The sequence below is a fragment of the Pungitius pungitius genome, chromosome 10 (assembly GCF_949316345.1).
Source record: "Pungitius pungitius chromosome 10, fPunPun2.1, whole genome shotgun sequence".
Taxonomy (NCBI): Eukaryota; Metazoa; Chordata; class Actinopteri; order Perciformes; family Gasterosteidae; genus Pungitius; species Pungitius pungitius.
In genome coordinates this window covers 3,501,417-3,516,902 of record NC_084909.1, presented here as the reverse complement: position 1 = coordinate 3,516,902, position 15,486 = coordinate 3,501,417, and the positions used below count along the sequence as shown (strand labels likewise).

The 15,486-nt window shown below is 48.6% G+C and overlaps 3 protein-coding genes across 5 annotated transcripts; 1 reads left to right on the top strand and 2 right to left on the bottom strand.

The window, feature by feature from the left end:
• Window positions 1–665: 665 nt before the first annotated feature.
• popdc2 (popeye domain containing 2) lies at window positions 666–6,126 on the top strand. Of its 2 annotated transcripts, none has more exons than XM_037489297.2 (4): window positions 666–1,947; window positions 3,996–4,104; window positions 4,336–4,768; window positions 5,689–6,126. In XM_037489297.2, the coding sequence occupies exons 1-4, from the start codon at window positions 1,454–1,456 to the stop codon at window positions 5,769–5,771; spliced, it is 1,119 nt and encodes a 372-aa protein (XP_037345194.1). In that variant the 5' UTR covers window positions 666–1,453; the 3' UTR covers window positions 5,772–6,126. The 2 variants fall into 2 exon arrangements, 1 of the variants encoding a protein (XP_037345194.1); XR_005121589.2 differs by having other exon boundaries at window positions 671–1,947; window positions 4,336–4,910.
• A 954-nt stretch (window positions 6,127–7,080) lies between these two features.
• Window positions 7,081–11,993, bottom strand: pla1a (phospholipase A1 member A). 2 transcript variants are annotated; one of them, XM_037489294.2, is made up of 11 exons: window positions 11,695–11,993; window positions 10,953–11,181; window positions 10,556–10,733; window positions 10,070–10,178; window positions 9,402–9,503; window positions 8,759–8,851; window positions 8,168–8,350; window positions 7,998–8,087; window positions 7,706–7,811; window positions 7,322–7,477; window positions 7,081–7,211 (listed from the first exon to the last, which is right to left on the bottom strand). In XM_037489294.2, exons 1-11 carry the CDS (start codon window positions 11,771–11,773, stop codon window positions 7,121–7,123), a joined length of 1,416 nt encoding a protein of 471 aa, XP_037345191.2. In that variant the 5' UTR covers window positions 11,774–11,993; the 3' UTR covers window positions 7,081–7,120. The 2 variants fall into 2 exon arrangements, with proteins under 2 accessions (XP_037345191.2, XP_037345192.2); XM_037489295.2 differs by having other exon boundaries at window positions 8,168–8,332; window positions 11,695–11,991.
• A 1,100-nt stretch (window positions 11,994–13,093) lies between these two features.
• On the bottom strand, window positions 13,094–15,421 carry hsd3b1 (hydroxy-delta-5-steroid dehydrogenase, 3 beta- and steroid delta-isomerase 1). The gene is made up of 3 exons (XM_037488958.2): window positions 15,271–15,421; window positions 14,244–14,408; window positions 13,094–14,107 (listed from the first exon to the last, which is right to left on the bottom strand). Exons 1-3 carry the CDS (start codon window positions 15,419–15,421, stop codon window positions 13,299–13,301), a joined length of 1,125 nt encoding a protein of 374 aa, XP_037344855.1. The 3' UTR covers window positions 13,094–13,298.
• Between the last annotated feature and the right edge of the window lie 65 nt (window positions 15,422–15,486).

Here is a 15,486-nt window from a genome sequence, read left to right as displayed (position 1 = left end):
CTTTCACATCAGCTCACTTTGACCTCCAAATGGGCGCCCAAGTATTTAAATTGATAAATGGTTACAATCTGGAGTACAGATGTCTCAAAGCACCACGGCTATAAATCTGTTCCAGTAAAACAGTTTGTCCAGAAGCTTAATCTGTTGGAACCTCATTTCCAAAATATAATTTCATGATTCCCTTCCAAAGGGTTAGAAATTACACTGGTTATCGCTCAAGTTTTATTCTATAGCTTTATTTTCTATATGAACAGCATAGTCCCTGTGGTTTGCTTACATTTATTTACAATGCCATTCTTGTGTTATCACATGAAATGTACAAAATGACCTGCTTGAATTGTGAGGGATTTTACTTTTCTTTGTAAAGTACCACGATCCAAACCTCAGCCTTGCATTATTAACGCGTCTCGTGTTGCATTTAACCCACATCACACAGCTAGTTAAATCTATTTAAAGTCTCTATGAAGAACTTTAACCTTGAGCTAATCCTGTCCCCCCCCTGTGGACTGAAGTGTGGTCTCCAACCACCAGGCTGCTTTACTGCAGCAGGGTCTCAGTCTGCCCCCCCTCCTCCTTTCTGGTTCTCCCGCGCCCCCCGTTCCCTCCAGAGGGTCCACCACTGCGTCCGGGGTCTCAGGGAGGAGACTCTGCTTCTGTAGGAGATGCTGATGTCCCTCCTGCTCTACTGCAGGTCCAAAGGGACCTGGCTCTGTCAACGGTGGACTGGTCTCTGCTGGAGTCTGAGCATGATGTCATCTGGTCTCCCAAGCATTAAGAACTATGTGGAAATAGAACATCTGCTCTGATGTTCTGGTTTACTGATGGATCAGGACAAAACAGACTGGTTTGGAGGATTAGGACTAAACTGAGACTGGTTCATATATTTAGTTTATACCTGTAATCAGAGCTGCTCAATATGCTCCGGCCCAGCTGGTCTCCTGACACTAACATGGACCCCAGTTTTTTTGTCAAGGAAGGAACTCTTTTAAATTTACGTGACACTAGATATTTGTTAGTCCCTGTCCTCCCTCCCGTTTCCTGCCCCCTCCCTCCCTCTCTCTCTGTTATGTTAAGTAGCAGGCCTGCTTTCTGTCCACCGCTCTCTCCTCCTTGGGTTTCAATTCCAAACATGGTTATCCTTCTAGGGCTCTGTAGACGCCCCCCCCCACCCCGGTCCTCGCTCCTCCAGCTGCTGGGTCCGCAGTGTGGGGCCACGGAGCGAGGGCAACAGACCGAGAGAAGGACAAGGAACCCATTCCAGCTGTTTTAGAGCAGTGAGAACGCCTCCACCGCGAAGAAGGGAACCAACGTCCGCTCGTGACATTCATCGGTCAGCATCAGCAAACAGCTGCATTTGCATGTTGCGATAGCACCGGATTAAACACCTATTTTCTTAAGGGAGGTTGGGGTGGGGGTGGGGGGGGGGGGGCGGGGGTGCACTCAAAAGGCAAACATGAGCGCGGACAACTGGACCCTGCTGGACCGCTTGTTCTCTCCGCCCCTCTGCGACGGCTGGAGCAACAGCACGGAGGGAGGCCTCTACCACCTGGGCCACACCATGCTGATCCTGGGCTACATGGGGGGCAGCGGCCCCTACGGGTGCCTCTTCATCTTCGGCTTCCTGGTCCCAGCCCACACCTGCCTGGCCCTGTGGGGCTGGATGACGGTGTGCGGCCCGGACGTCTTCACCTGGAACCTGCTGCTGCTGCTGGCCTGCCTGGCCCAGATCGGCCACCTGCTGTGGCGGCTGCGGCGGGAGGGGCTCCGCGGCGAGGAGCTCACCTGCCTCTACCGGGCGGTGTACCTGCCGCTGGGCGTGCCCGTGCAGGTGTTCAAAGCCATCGCCGGCGCCTTCGAGAACAAGGTCGTGGAGCTGAAGGCGGGAGCGACGTACGCCGTGGAGGGCAGGACGCCCATCGACCAGCTCTCCTTCCTGCTGTCTGGGAGGTGGGGGAGTGTGTGTGTGTGTGTGTTAATGTGTCTGCACATCTGCACATCGGTAACCATGACACGATGCGACATGATACCCGTAGATCGGATAACAAAATACTTTTCCCCCTTGAAATCTTTTGGTTAAAAGATATTTCTCAAATTCAACTTGTACTTGGTTGGTTCTGTGTCACATTAACAGCCCGAACCTCATCAACGCATTGAAATGAGTCGTGTTTAAGGCCCTGTTTTGAGCCCCCGTTGCCTCTCTGTTGGCTCGGGCTTGTGTCTCCTCCATCTAATTTTCAATCGACCAAGCCATGGCAATCTACCTCACTGACACAGAAACGGCACATTTTGGCAAAAGACAGCGACATATTTTTCAGATTTCATTTGAAGTGATTATATTATCATTGTGAGTATTAAAGATGTATAGGAGAATACAGTCTAACAAATTTAATTAAACATTTTAATTTCATTTAAATTTAAAAATTGCACGTTCAAATACAAACCAACTCTTTTTCTAGACACGTTTCAAGACTTTAGTATTTTTACGTTCAATGTTACAAATGTTCTTCTTACCCAAACATAGTACTTTTGTTACATTTTGTGGAGGCTTGCGTCACTTAGGTTAACACTAGTTATTCCTCGGTTTAATCCCTCCCCTCCCTCGTCGTTTTTAAGGAAGTGACCTCTACACATCTGGGTGAGAGTCTCTGTCACGTTGCTGGCAGCGTGTAACTCGTCACAGGAAACGTGTCCTCTTCGTCCAAACATCCTCCAAGAGGCCTTAGCTTCCACAGCCCTGGAGCCCCCAACGCAGGAGAAATGTTGTAAACAGAGTATTTCTGTCCGTGACTCACGGCTCCGCCAGCCGGTTAAACGATACCTTTGTGCTCCTCTCGGATTCATGGTGAGATTAGATGTGGGCCGAGCCGTCGGGCGGCTCTGCGCCCACGAGCCAGCATGTATTAAAAGAGACACACAGACAAAAAGCCAATGATTTAAAGATTAGTGATACGTTATCAACAGCTATTTTTAGTTTGATATGGCTTTGAGATTGTTGATTTAAAGCCAACCATCATCGTCCAAACTAAGAAATTTGTGGTCCGGTCTCCTCTCCCTCTGTGCGCGTTGTCATCAAGGCCTCTGAGACCCAACAGTTTGCCGTCCAGAGGTTCCCGTTTTCCTGGGATTGTCCAGGTCAAATGACGGTAAACACTGAGATCGCAATCTTACTGTTCTCATTAGTCCTTTTACTTGTGCTACTTTAAGTATATTTTGAGGCAGGTACTTATTTTTTTTGACACCGCGCATACATTAAAGCTGTGACAAAGTGTTTATCCACGGTATAATTGCTACTTTTGTTAATATATTAAAGACTGCTTTATGGGGACTTGTAATTAGGCTTTAATTAAAAGTCATTGGTTCATCCTTTGTCGGCAGCCCTACTTTACATGTAGTTTAATAGTTTGTGCAGAACGACTTCCGTATCTTTCAGTAGATGTCAGCAGATGGACATTAAGCAGCTCGGATTCAACTCTCACTGGAACGAGGATAAAACAGAAACTTCAGACGTAATCCAGTAGAAGCTCGATGGATTATCTCGGCCTGAGGAAGTTATTCTTTTTTTAAATAAAGCTTCCCTCTGAGGGAGGAATGTCCTGATTAAAACGTGAGTCCCGATTAAGAAATGCAGTGTTTTCATATTTTATCTGGAAGGTGTTTCATTTATGGAGGGTGCAAAAGTGAAAATACCACATGGTCTAAAAATACAACTTCAGATGCAGAAGTCTGAATTCAAAATGTCACAAAAGCACAGAAGTGTTATTATATTATTATATATATCTATAGAATTTGCTTCTTGGTAAATAACCAGATTCTGACTCTGAACCCCTAACCCCCGTACCCCCCTCCCCCCTTCAGTTGGCAGGTGGTTTTAAAGGTTGGAGTAACTCGATATTCTTCAGATTGACCACGTCTCCCGGGCAGAAATGTTCACGCCACTCAGAAAGTCACCTCCAGCTGTCATTGTCACGCCTCGATCCCTCCTCTCTCTCTCTTAGGATCAGTGTGTCTTTGGAGGGCCAGTTCCTGCATTACATCCACCGCCACCAGTTCCTCGACTCCCCGGAGTGGGAGTCTCTCAGGCCCAACGAGGAGGGAAAGTTCCAGGTACAAACGGTCACATGATCAATCTTTATGATTATCGTCGTTCCTATGTAGTGTGAATTATTTTATTACTGTTATTTCCTGAGCCCTACATACATTTAAAGTTGTCAAATTGATGGTGTGAATGTTGGCTTTGAATAAGACTGAACTCCTGGCTTCCGCTCTTTACACTAAGCTAAGCTAAGCTAAGCTAACAAGCTGCTCACACTCAGGTGTTTCCCTCATGCTTCCCAGGTGACCTTGACGGCAGAGGAGGACTCCCGCTACGTCTCGTGGCGGCGCCGGCGCCTGTACCAAGCCATCTCTAAGGACCGCTATGTCGCCCGCATCTTCTCCGTCATGCTGGGCTACGACATCGCAGAGAAGCTCTACAACCTCAACAGCAAGCTCTACATCAAGAGCGGCATTCTGCTGGACATTCGCCTGCCCAGCCTCTACCACGTGCTGGCCCCCTCGTCGCAGGGCAGCGGCAGCGGCAGCGAGGGAGGCGTCGGCAGCGAGGGTGGCATCGGCAAGGAGCACCTGGAGGCCGGAGACCCGGTGCCAGCCTACCAGGGGTCCGACGTGGCCCAGTTTCAGCCCCACCCTCAGGGACCAAGGAACCCCTCTGTGGACCAACGCCAGGCTCACCAGCACCCCTGGGCGTCAGAGCCCGATATGCCCCCCGGTGAGGACTCCACCAGCCTGGTCCTGGAGGACTTTGCTGATGTGGCGGGCTCCTTAACGGATTATGGCAGTGAGAGGGATTATTTGAGGTAGAGGGACACGGTGCTGCAGCTAACACACGGGGGTCACCAATCACGCTACAAGTAAGTACCTCACCTGGGCACCGGGAGGGTTTGGGGGGGGGGGGGGGGGGAGGCGTGCGTGTGTGCATGGGCAGCTTGCACATCCCTCACTAACCCGGCTTCATAGTAAGTCACTGCGGCAAATGCATTTTTTCTTCTATAGTTCTTTTTACCTTTATCTTTTTATTTTACTATTTTTTAATTTTTTAGATGAATCTGTTATTTCAATGTGAAGGACTTGAATAAATGTTGTGTGAGTGTGTGAGTGTTTGGGTGTATGTACGTGTGTGTGATTGTGTGTGTTGTTTAATACTGTTCGTGATAGCAGCTGTGTTCTTCCACATGAGGATTAGAGATCAGAAATTATGGGATGTAACAAAACGCAATATACCGTGTTATTAATCCGGTGTCCAACCCCCTCCCCTCCCCTTTGGCAGCATGTTCGTCTACCCCCCCCTTTCCAACCCTGCCCACCCTCCTACCGTCCCCCAAAAACAGCACCTCGGCCAATCACAGACTGGAAACAGTTCCCCGGCCGACGCCGCGGTCACAGTCGGTTTTTGGTTCAAGGTCAAATCTTCCTCAGTCTTCGTTTTTACCTTAACGAAACAAATAATAAATGTAAATAATTAATTATGTCCCCCGTGATAAATGACACCCCGGTTGTTTAATTATTTATCTCTGTGAAAGCAGAAACAGGACCGAGTTGCCCACATGTTGCAGTCAGTGTGTGATGATGAGGATGATGATGATGATGATGATGATGATGATGATGAAAGCTTCAATGTCGACCCTGCAGGAAGTGATGTCGACGTGGATCGACCACCTCGGTTCCAGCGAGGCAGAGCGCCGCTGGCTCCCACCGACACCCCCAAACTGTGACCCCAGTCCCTCCATTATCCACGGCGAGGCAGCACCGTCGCGTCACATGTCACATGGCGCCATGTCACGTGTCACCATCTCAATTCCAACACCAAGCTCTGAAATCTGCCTTAACAGGCACATATTTCAGGTATCATGAGACTAACAGATACCTTATTTTAACCAATAGAATGCTTTGTGTGTCCGCTACCAGGGAATAACATCTGTCCAATCAGCGTCCAACATTTAATAAATTAGAGCAAATCTGAATTAAACCCTACTTAAGTGGCAACACAACGCCGAGGACAGACGGCCGGATGGAAATTTTAATATTTTATGTCATTAAAACGGATTCAGTGCTACTGAAGCAGATGAATTCGGGTGTTGTCTTATTTACAAATCAAACGTTAGTAACTTAATTTGTTTAATTTACACATTTTATGAATCTGACTGATTGAATTAGTGCTTTTAAATCGTCTAAATAACAAGGACAATATTTTGTGTTTTGAGATTCTTGCAAAGTTTTATTTTTCCCCATTTTACTTTCATATTTATTTGATTCATCTGATTGCACCGTGACTTGATGCCATCTGGACCTAAACCTCTTCCTTCATCTTTGCCGACATATTTGTCACCATATAGACCTTGTTTATTTTAAATGTTTGTAACTATTTGAGTATTTCATACACACATGTAAACTGTGAATTGTTTTCTTTGTCCTGTTATTCTTAAATTCAGATGCGACTGAAGGGGCAGAGGTTTTTAAGAAGTATTTTCTTGGGGCCAAGATCTCTCCATAAAGCTCTTTGTGTGCAGTGAAAAGGTGTTTTTTTTGTTTTCTGTTACCGTCTACTTCCTGTCAGACATCTCAACACTGAGATCATACAGCTGTGATCTCATATCTCTCATTGGATTGCAGAATAACTTGCAAAAGATTCCCCCACTGGAGGGCATGGAGGATCAGGACTAAACTGACACTGGTTCACATAGAGAATCAAGACTAGACTGACACTGGTTTGAACCATGTTAAAAGTTATTCACTGTAACTTCAATCACCACCATCGGAAACAAGTGTATTTATTTAGGTTTCAATGTTTCTCAGAGCTGCAGGAAAAGACAAAGATTTAAACTACAAACAACAAATGTAACATCAAAAGAATAAGAAATAATAGTGAAGTAAGGTGAAATACAAGGATCGCGTTGTGACTTTGGGAGATCGTGGATTAGCCATTAAACTAAATATTGAAGCCCGACTGGACAGCATGGTGCTGGAGAGTTGTCTTCATGTTGGACGTCGTCACTGCTGACGCTGTCTGACCCCCCCCCCCCACCCCACACCCCCACGGGTCTTTGGCGTAGCTCTCACGTCTTTAGAAGGCACCACACACCTGGACAAAGTCATGTGACCACGGCGCTCCTCGTCTGAAATGGATGTTGTTCACGCACAGCGGCTCCTCCCCCCTGAAACAGGAGTACGTCACACGAAACTTTAAATGGATCATTTTACTATTTCTCTGCATTGTAAAGATCATTATTTTTGACATTTCACAAGTTTGTCTATTGCTTTGCACCTGGGCGCCGGGAACTCTGAGATGCAGACGGACTTGACGTGGATCTCCGACTGCCTGTAGAACCGAGCTCCGGTGTTCTTCAGGTGGATGGAGTCGATCTCACACAGGGGGAGCGGGTGGGACACCACGGCCCGGTACACCGTGGTGTCCGTCTGACTGAGACACGCACACAGAATATTACACAACCACGCGGACCAGGGGCTCCAGTGTTTGAAAACACAAATGTTTTGGGGTTTGACCAGCGGTCCAAATATCTTCAGATTCCATCGCTTGTGACGTCACTCTCAGATTCTCACAGTTGAGAAGCTCGAGGCAGTTAAAAACATGAAGAGAGTCTTTTAAATGGTAAATCTCTGGTTTCACTAGAAGCTAGTTGGTACCTACAGCCTGAGTCTCTTCTCTACTGTCAGGTTCTCCGTCCTCAGGGTCACCTCCACCTCAGCGCTCCTGTCCAGAGGAGAAACCTCCATCTGCAGCAGGAAGTGACGAGCTGTGTGGGGGGGTAGTATTTACAACTTATTCATGATTAGATAAAAGCTCCAAGGAACACTTCCCGTGAGGCCCTAATCATGGTCAAGACTATTTATTATAATATTTAAATACGCATAATAATATGTAGTAATATTCAACGGTATTAGTGCGTTCACAACGCATCATAGACGTCATCAGGACTCACAGCAGAACGGGGGGGCGGAGGTCGTGAGGAGGAACAGCTTCTGCTCTCTGGGCACCGGGGAGACGAGCATCCCGCGGCCCGGTGACGCACCTGGGGGCACGCGCACAGGTGAGCGACGTGCTCTCATCACCAGAAGGGCAGATAACGGGACACGTCAATCAAAGTCTCACCTATGGTGGGACATGTCCCCTGGAAGACGTCGCAGTCCAAGCAGCGTCCCTGCAGGAAGTCCTCGTAGCTCGAGCACGGGATCCCCACCAGCGGGCACGAGCCGTTCAGCGCGCTCATGTAGACGTGCAGCGCCCTCATGTGGTCGCATATGACGTAGCCGTACACTGGGAAGTACACGAGAACTGACACACACACGGGGACATGCCTTCATCCCACCTTTAAGGGTTCGGTTTAAAACGGTGTTTAATTACACATGTTAACTTTATTTTTACTTAGTTACTTAACTGTTAGTCTTTTCATCTTTTCAACGTATTTATTTAAAAAAAAAGAAAGATTATCGTTGGAGGATACAGCTTTTTTTCCACAGAATGCAACACAAACACAGTAGTTCCTCTTCTACCACTAACGGAGCAATACTACAGTAACAAATATTCTGTTACTGGTAAACTCTACCGAACATCCAAATACACTATAATACCAAAGGTTTAGAATTATAATTATGGATGTATGTGCAAAGATTGAGTTGATTTGTATTACTTTTAATTACTAATATACTCCATATCACATAGCACTGGAGTGAAATGACTCACTGGAGGTGAACCTGGAGCGAGCACATCCAGTCTGGTCCTTTCCTCCGTTCAGGAAGTAGTCCACGTGACCCACCGGGATGGAGATCCCAAAATCTGGAGCGGAGGGAACGGGTTTTAGTGCTGTTTTATTCAGGAAACACTTCATTACCACAATAAGGATGTTCATTCAACATTACATCCCTCAACATGTGTAACATTGGTTCAACATCCTCCTCAACTTCCCCAGAGTGTCCCGGGTCGGCTGCTTAAAAAACATCATTTTTCATCTTCATCATCTCCATCATCATTACTGACTGAATCAGATGTTTGCTAACATTAGCATCTGTAAGCTAACTGTCAAAACAGAACAAAGATGTTTGTGACAGCTAATTAACGGAATTAATGAATGTAATGTAAATATTTCAACAGTTTTTTATCATGTATACTTTACTCAGACTTGTTATATTACGTCGTATAGTTTCTCTGTTTATGTTTTGTTTGCTTATCTTTTTATTACTGTTCTACGGGTTACAGCAATAACACATTTCATAACTAAAGGCTAAGTATATTTCATCTTTTACGGCTTATTAATTGAGCTTTAACATGGTGTTGACATGATTCCTTCCTTTGGGGCTGTTTGGTATTTCAGGGAAAGCCGCCTCACAGTCGGAGTCGGTGTGGATGGCGTCCACAAACTGGGCGTCGGAGGAGTCCAGCCGGTCGTAGGTGTCGGCTCCTTTGAACATGGGCCCCGCCGGGTCGAGGCCTGCAGGACAAGCAGAACTCTGTGAGAGTGGGTTTTGTTCCCCTTCCGCCAAGACGCTTCAGACGCTCCACAATGTGAAGTCACTGCGTACGAGAGACCTTTGTGAAGAGCTTTACTGGCCTCGACCCTGTAAATATGACCATTTCTATCTAAGATGTCCTTTGCAATCTCCTGTTTATCTGCACTTGGATTAACCCCCCCCCCTCCCCCTTCAGATAAAGAAGGCGTGATATCACGGAGAGGACAGTGCGGCTGTGTGTCGTCTCCTCACAGCTGGCTCTTATCAACGTGCCGTTGTCCCTCTGGAGAGGTCACACTGAGAGGCTTTCAGAGGCTTCGCCGTCTGGCAGCTGCCTCTTTTCCTGTTTCCCAATCACCAACAATAACATCTCAGCATCCGGGTTTGGCTTGTTTATCTTGGTTCTCTTTTTTTGGGGGGGGGGGGAGCCTGGACTGAAACGCAATCATCAAAACCTGCAATTGCGGCTTCTAAATGTTTTTCTGCAGAGATCTGTCTGAAAAGCAGCGCCGTGGCAGAGGGGGGGGGGGGGGACGCCCGGACTCACCTGTGATCCGTCCTATCTTCCCCTCAAACAGAGTCCCCACGAAGCCAGCGACGTGGGCCCCCAGACTGACCCCGATGAAGTGAAAGGACTCCAGTCTGCATCCATGCTCCTGTTGGACAACACAGTGGCAGTTGTTCTTTCATTAGTGAAGCCACCGCAGAAGGGTCTTAAAGCTGCATTCTGTGCGGTGACCAGCAGGGGGCGACTCCTCTGCTCCCATAGACGTCTATGAGGAAATGACTCTACTTCTCTCTTGATTTATTCCCTCAGTAAACATTGTAAACATGAGTTTATGGTCTCAGTCTCTAGTTCCAAGTCTTCTTCAATGCAGCATGATGTTCATTTAGTGAATGATGGTCCATTTAGAGTCAAACAGACCATAAAGCAGGTGATGCTTTAGGGCGGGGCTACCCGCTGATTGACAGGTCTCTGACAGACACAGTCCTAAACGATGAAATAAAAGCATCTCGTGAACACATGTGTGACCTGCAGCTGGTTGATGAGGACGGAGATCTGCAGGGCCACCTCCTTGTAGTTCTCCACCACCAAGTTGTAGGCGAAGGAGGCACCGTAGACCCAGTCCACCACCACCACGTTCACGTCCTCCGCCCTCAGCAGGGCGCCGGCCAGCTGCTTCACCCAGGACGGCCTACTGCCTATCGCCCTGCGGGGGGGATGGAGGGAGGGGGTCGGGGGGATGAAGTGAGGAAGGCCGAGGGAGGAGTTTTTACAAGTCGTCTACAATGCAGCATGACTTTAATTTTACATATGGACCATAAAGCTTCAGGGCTACAGTGATTGACAGGTGTCTCAGAGCTTCAACAAAACAGCAACAGGTGTGATCCACCTCTGAGGGTCTTTGAGGGTCTCTGAGGGTCCTCACCTGTACCCGTGGACGAGGACCTTGGTCGGGCGAGAGACGTTGAAGTGGGACGGCTGCTGCTGCTGCGTCTCGGTGAGAGAAGCCCGGGTGAACGCCTGAGCACAGTCCTGGTTCCTCCTGGTCAGCAGCAGGTAGCGGACCTGCAGCTCCGCCCGGCGCTGCCTGTACTGCGACCAGGTGGTGTTGTTGAGGTCGGCGCACTCGGCGCCTCTGGAGCTTTCCTCTGCACCTGCATGTCACGATCAGAAGAGATGATCTGCTAACTCCTCCTCCCAGAACATTTACATTTTATTCATGAGGCTAATACACGTCTTCAGAGCATCATTGTTAGGGCGTCAACATTTAGAACCTCGCTGGTTCATGTTTATTATCATCATAAACTCATGATTTCTTTTATCTTACAAATTGCATCAAACACATGAAGCTAAAACTAAAGAATCATCATCAAGTAAAACACAGTAATAACTAATGATTATAACTAACAGTTTACCCCACCAAACATCTGCTACACATTCAAAGAACATGACAAGAGACAAAGTTTAAATTAATAAAATGTAAACTAAGGTCTCTTTCTCTCCTGACCTTCAGTAGCACACGCAACATTCTTTATGCATTTCATCACACTCAACGTCTTTACACAAAGCTCAACCACTTATCCTGGTGTCTAACTTTAAAACAATAACCCCCAAAAAGCAAAGCAGGAATAGAGAAGTCTCCGCGGGGGGGGGGGTCCCGTACTTACCCAGCACCAGAGAGGTGAGGACAGCCAGCCCGCAGAGAAGGACCGGTCCCCAGGCCCGATGCATGTTCTGTGGAAACATGGAGGTGAATGGAGGGGGGGTGAGGGAGGGGGGGCGGCTCAGTGGGGGATTTATTCGGTGCTCAGCGGCGCTCAGCTCCTCCGTTCGGCCTCAGATTGGTGGATGGAGATCAGCTTTTTTGTCCTGAGGAAAATCCCACTCGGCTCTGCTGCTGTGATGCAACTGTGGCCACAGAGCAGCAGACAGGGAGGCAGACGGGGGGCGGATAGGCTTCTGATTGTGACGCAACGCGCCCCCCCCCCCCCAAAACAGGAAGCTCCTCTTCTCATTTCATTTCAGCTAGTATCTGTCTCTCTTTTCCCTGGTGTTCAAATGGCTGTTTGTTGGACTGGGGCCACTGGTTTCTGAGTGGGACTGTGTCATAGAAAGGGGGGGGGGGGGGTCTCATGTTGTATCTAAAGAAATCTTTAATCAAGAGCTCGACTTTCACAACATTCTCTTACGCAATCAATGCATTAGGGGAAGTTTTGTGCTGTATAATCGCTGTGGTTCTCTGGTGTGTTCACACGTTTCTAATGGACCTTTAGTTTCAAGGTGGCAATAATGTGTAATCCTCCCTGTTTGTGCCTCTCAAAGTCATCCCTCACTGCCTCACTCTCTCACCCACTGACTCCCTCACTCATTCACTCACCCACTCACTTCCTCACTCATACCCTCACTCATTCACTAACCCACTCACTCATCCACTCACTGCTTCCCTCACCCACTCATACCCTCACGCATTCACTAACCCACTCATTCACTCACTCATCCACTCACTGCCTCCCTCACCCACTCATACCCTCACTCATTCACTCACCCACTCACTTCCTCACTCATACCCTCACTCACTCAATCACTCACTCATCCACTCTCTCCCTCATTCACTCACTCATCCACTCTCTCCCTCATTCACTCACTCACCCACTCACTCCCTCACTCATCCACTCACCCACTCACTTCCCCACTCATATCCTCACTCATTCACTCACCCACTCACTTCCCCACTCATACCCTCACTCATTCACTCACCCACTCACTCACTTCCTCACTCATACCCTCACTCACTCACTCACTCACTCTCTCCCTCATTCACTCACTCACCCACTCACTCCCTCACTCATCCACTCACCCACTCACTTCCCCACTCAAACCCTCACTCATTCACTCAACCACTCACTCACCCACTCACTTCCTCACTCACCCACCCACTCACTCACTCACTCACTCCCTCACTCCCTCATTCACTCACTCACTCACTCAGTCATAACAGGGACCAGTTGATCCAGCTCATAATAAGTTTAGTCTCTTTAATGTGAAAATGTTTGATACAATTGAAGAAATAATTTTTCTGTCCAATGCAAGTTGTTTTTCCACCATGAACTTTAATCCACACACAGGACACAGCGGTACAGACACAACAGGGGACGCAGACTGTGGGACCACGGGGCCCCCTGGTGGCGGCTTGAGAGAGCTGCCGGAGCCACGTGAAGCAGTGAATGAATTGAACACCTCGGGGGGGGGCGGGGGGGGGGCCCCACCTCACCTACTTGGCTCTCATCCTCTGCCTCTCCGCGGGCAGCTCCGAGGCGAGCCACTCGGTGGTGCGTCGGCGGGCCTCCTCCCAGGTGTACCTGGGGGCGTATCCCAGGTCCCTCTTGGCCCCCTGGTAGGAGAAGCTGAACGGCGTGTTCAGCATGGTGACGAGCTGCCGGCTCAGCGGCGGCACCACGCGCACCAGAGGCCGCAGCGCGGCGCACAGCACCTCCATCAGGAAGCAGACGGAGTAGAGGAGCCACAGGGGGTACGCGAGCTTCTCCTGCACGCCGAAGCCCAGCGGCGCCATCACCGCGTGGTTGAAGTCGGAGTAGCTCACCGGCGGCGTGTCGTCGGAGACGAAGTAAAACTTTCCCCCGATGGCGCTCCTCTTCTGCGGGTCTTGGAGGCCGCGCGCCGCCTGCAGGTGGGCCGCCGCCACGTTGCCCACGTACACGGGGTTCACCCGGGCCTCCGGGCGAGACATGCGGAACAGCACGTCTTTGTTGCGCACGCCGTCGGCCATGTGGCCCAGCAGGAAGCGGCAGCCCTCCCCGTAGATGTACATGGGCCGCAGGGCGCACGTGGCCAGCCGGCCGCCGTTGTGCAGGAGCTCGCCGTGGGCCTGCAGGGTCCGCCGCTCCGCCTCCTTTTTGGTCTTGCTGTAGGCGAACTTCAGAGCGCACTCGTACGCCGTGTCCTCGTCGCCGTTGACGACGGGCTCGCCCCTCGGGTTCGGCCCCATCACCTCGATGGTGCTGGTGTAGATGAAGGACACCACGTTCTCCTGGACACAGGCCTCCAGGAGCAGCTGCGTTCCTGCAGAGCACACAGGACGTTAGGGAGATGCTAATCGACTTATTTTCATCCTTCATCTTTAAAGAAACAAAGATTTGGTTGCAGTCCTGAAGCCGGATGACTCCAAAGAGTCCTGCGTGAGGTTTCCGGGCCTCGCCTTTGACGTTGACGGCGTGTATCTCGCCGTACTCCACCGCGTCCTTCACGTCGATGATGGACGCCATGTGGAACACGACCGATGCTCCCCGGCAGCTTTTCCTCAGGAATTCTCCGTCTCTGATGTCGCCCTCGAAGACGCTCAGCAGGGTGTCGCCTCGACAGTCTGACGCAGAACAAGTCAGACTCCCGTCAATCAACACAATGTATTAGAATGTATGAGGTTTGATTGGAATTCATGAGGTTCGATTGGAATGTATGAGGTTCGATTGGAATACATGAGGTTCGATTGGAATGTATGAGGTTCGATTGGAACCTGCCATGAGACAAATCCATAACAAATAGCTGCTGGTGGCCTCTGAGGAGCACTGCAGTGTTTATATAGTGAGGTTTATACGTTTATATCGCTGCTAATCATCAACATATCCCTGTCAATGACAAAATAGATAACATTTAGTAGATAGAAAATCATTTCACTGTTGAATTGTAGTTAAAAATTGTGGGACATAATATTATTAATTAATATATGTCTGTAAAATAAGTATATAAACATAATTCACCCCAGCAATTGATATATTATTTTGCTGCAATATATTCTGAGAAATTATCCTTTTTGAATCCATCAATTCAAGATTTGGTTGTAAATCTGTGAAAGGCCTCCCTAATTGCATTAAGGTGAATAAAAACTAACGAAACTCCTGAAATAACTATTAAATCATCCAATGAGTCCAAAAATTAAGAATGAAAAAATTAAGAATGGAATAATTATAATAATAATTTGGCCTCCCTAATTGCATTAGGACAAATAAAAACATCAACAATGTGTTTTATCTATTGCTCATATTGAGATGAAATTCCAAAATGATATTTGTACGTGACCATCAATGTTAATTTAAATAGAGAAGTAGCTTTTAATGGCTGGAATGGCTGAAGTTTGAAATACTAGAAAACAGAAAGAAGGAGACGATCAAAGTTATTTCTGCTGGATCCGTCTCCGTGCATTCAGTGAATAAAACGCCATATTTTACCCTCCAGAGCCTGTAAAAGTTGCGGCTGCACCCGCCGGTCCAGCAGTCGTATCTCAGCGGCCTGCTCCTCCTCCAGCAGCAGCCTCACCAGCCTCTTCCCCAGGAACCCTGCGGCCCCCGTCACCACGCACACTTCCCCCCGCAGAGACATCGCCGCCCGATCCACGACGAAGGCACCTGAGAGGAGGCGAAGAGATGTTCGGTCGGAGAGCGACT

Bases quoted from the DNA above. Each gene is read 5' to 3' on its own strand.
- hsd3b1 (XM_037488958.2), bottom strand. From the start codon at position 15,421: ATGTCTCTGCGGGGGGAAGTGTGCGTGGTGACGGGGGCCGCAGGGTTC. The intron at 14,409-15,270 runs GTAAAATATGGC...GTTCTGCGTCAG, and splicing joins ACTTTTACAGGCTCTGGAGG to ACTGTCGAGGCGACACCCTG. The intron at 14,108-14,243 runs GCGAGGCCCGGA...TGTGCTCTGCAG, and splicing joins ACACGCCGTCAACGTCAAAG to GAACGCAGCTGCTCCTGGAG.
- pla1a (XM_037489294.2), bottom strand. From the start codon at position 11,773: ATGTTTCCACAGAACATGCATCGGGCCTGGGGACCGGTCCTTCTCTGC. The intron at 10,734-10,952 runs GTGAGGACCCTC...TCCCCCCCGCAG, and splicing joins GTCCTCGTCCACGGGTACAG to GGCGATAGGCAGTAGGCCGT. The intron at 9,504-10,069 runs GTGAGTCCGGGC...CTTGTCCTGCAG, and splicing joins GAAGATAGGACGGATCACAG to GCCTCGACCCGGCGGGGCCC.
- popdc2 (XM_037489297.2), top strand. From the start codon at position 1,454: ATGAGCGCGGACAACTGGACCCTGCTGGACCGCTTGTTCTCTCCGCCC. The intron at 1,948-3,995 runs GTGGGGGAGTGT...TCTCTCTCTTAG, and splicing joins TCCTTCCTGCTGTCTGGGAG to GATCAGTGTGTCTTTGGAGG. The intron at 4,769-5,688 runs GTGAGGACTCCA...TCGACCCTGCAG, and splicing joins AGAGCCCGATATGCCCCCCG to GAAGTGATGTCGACGTGGAT.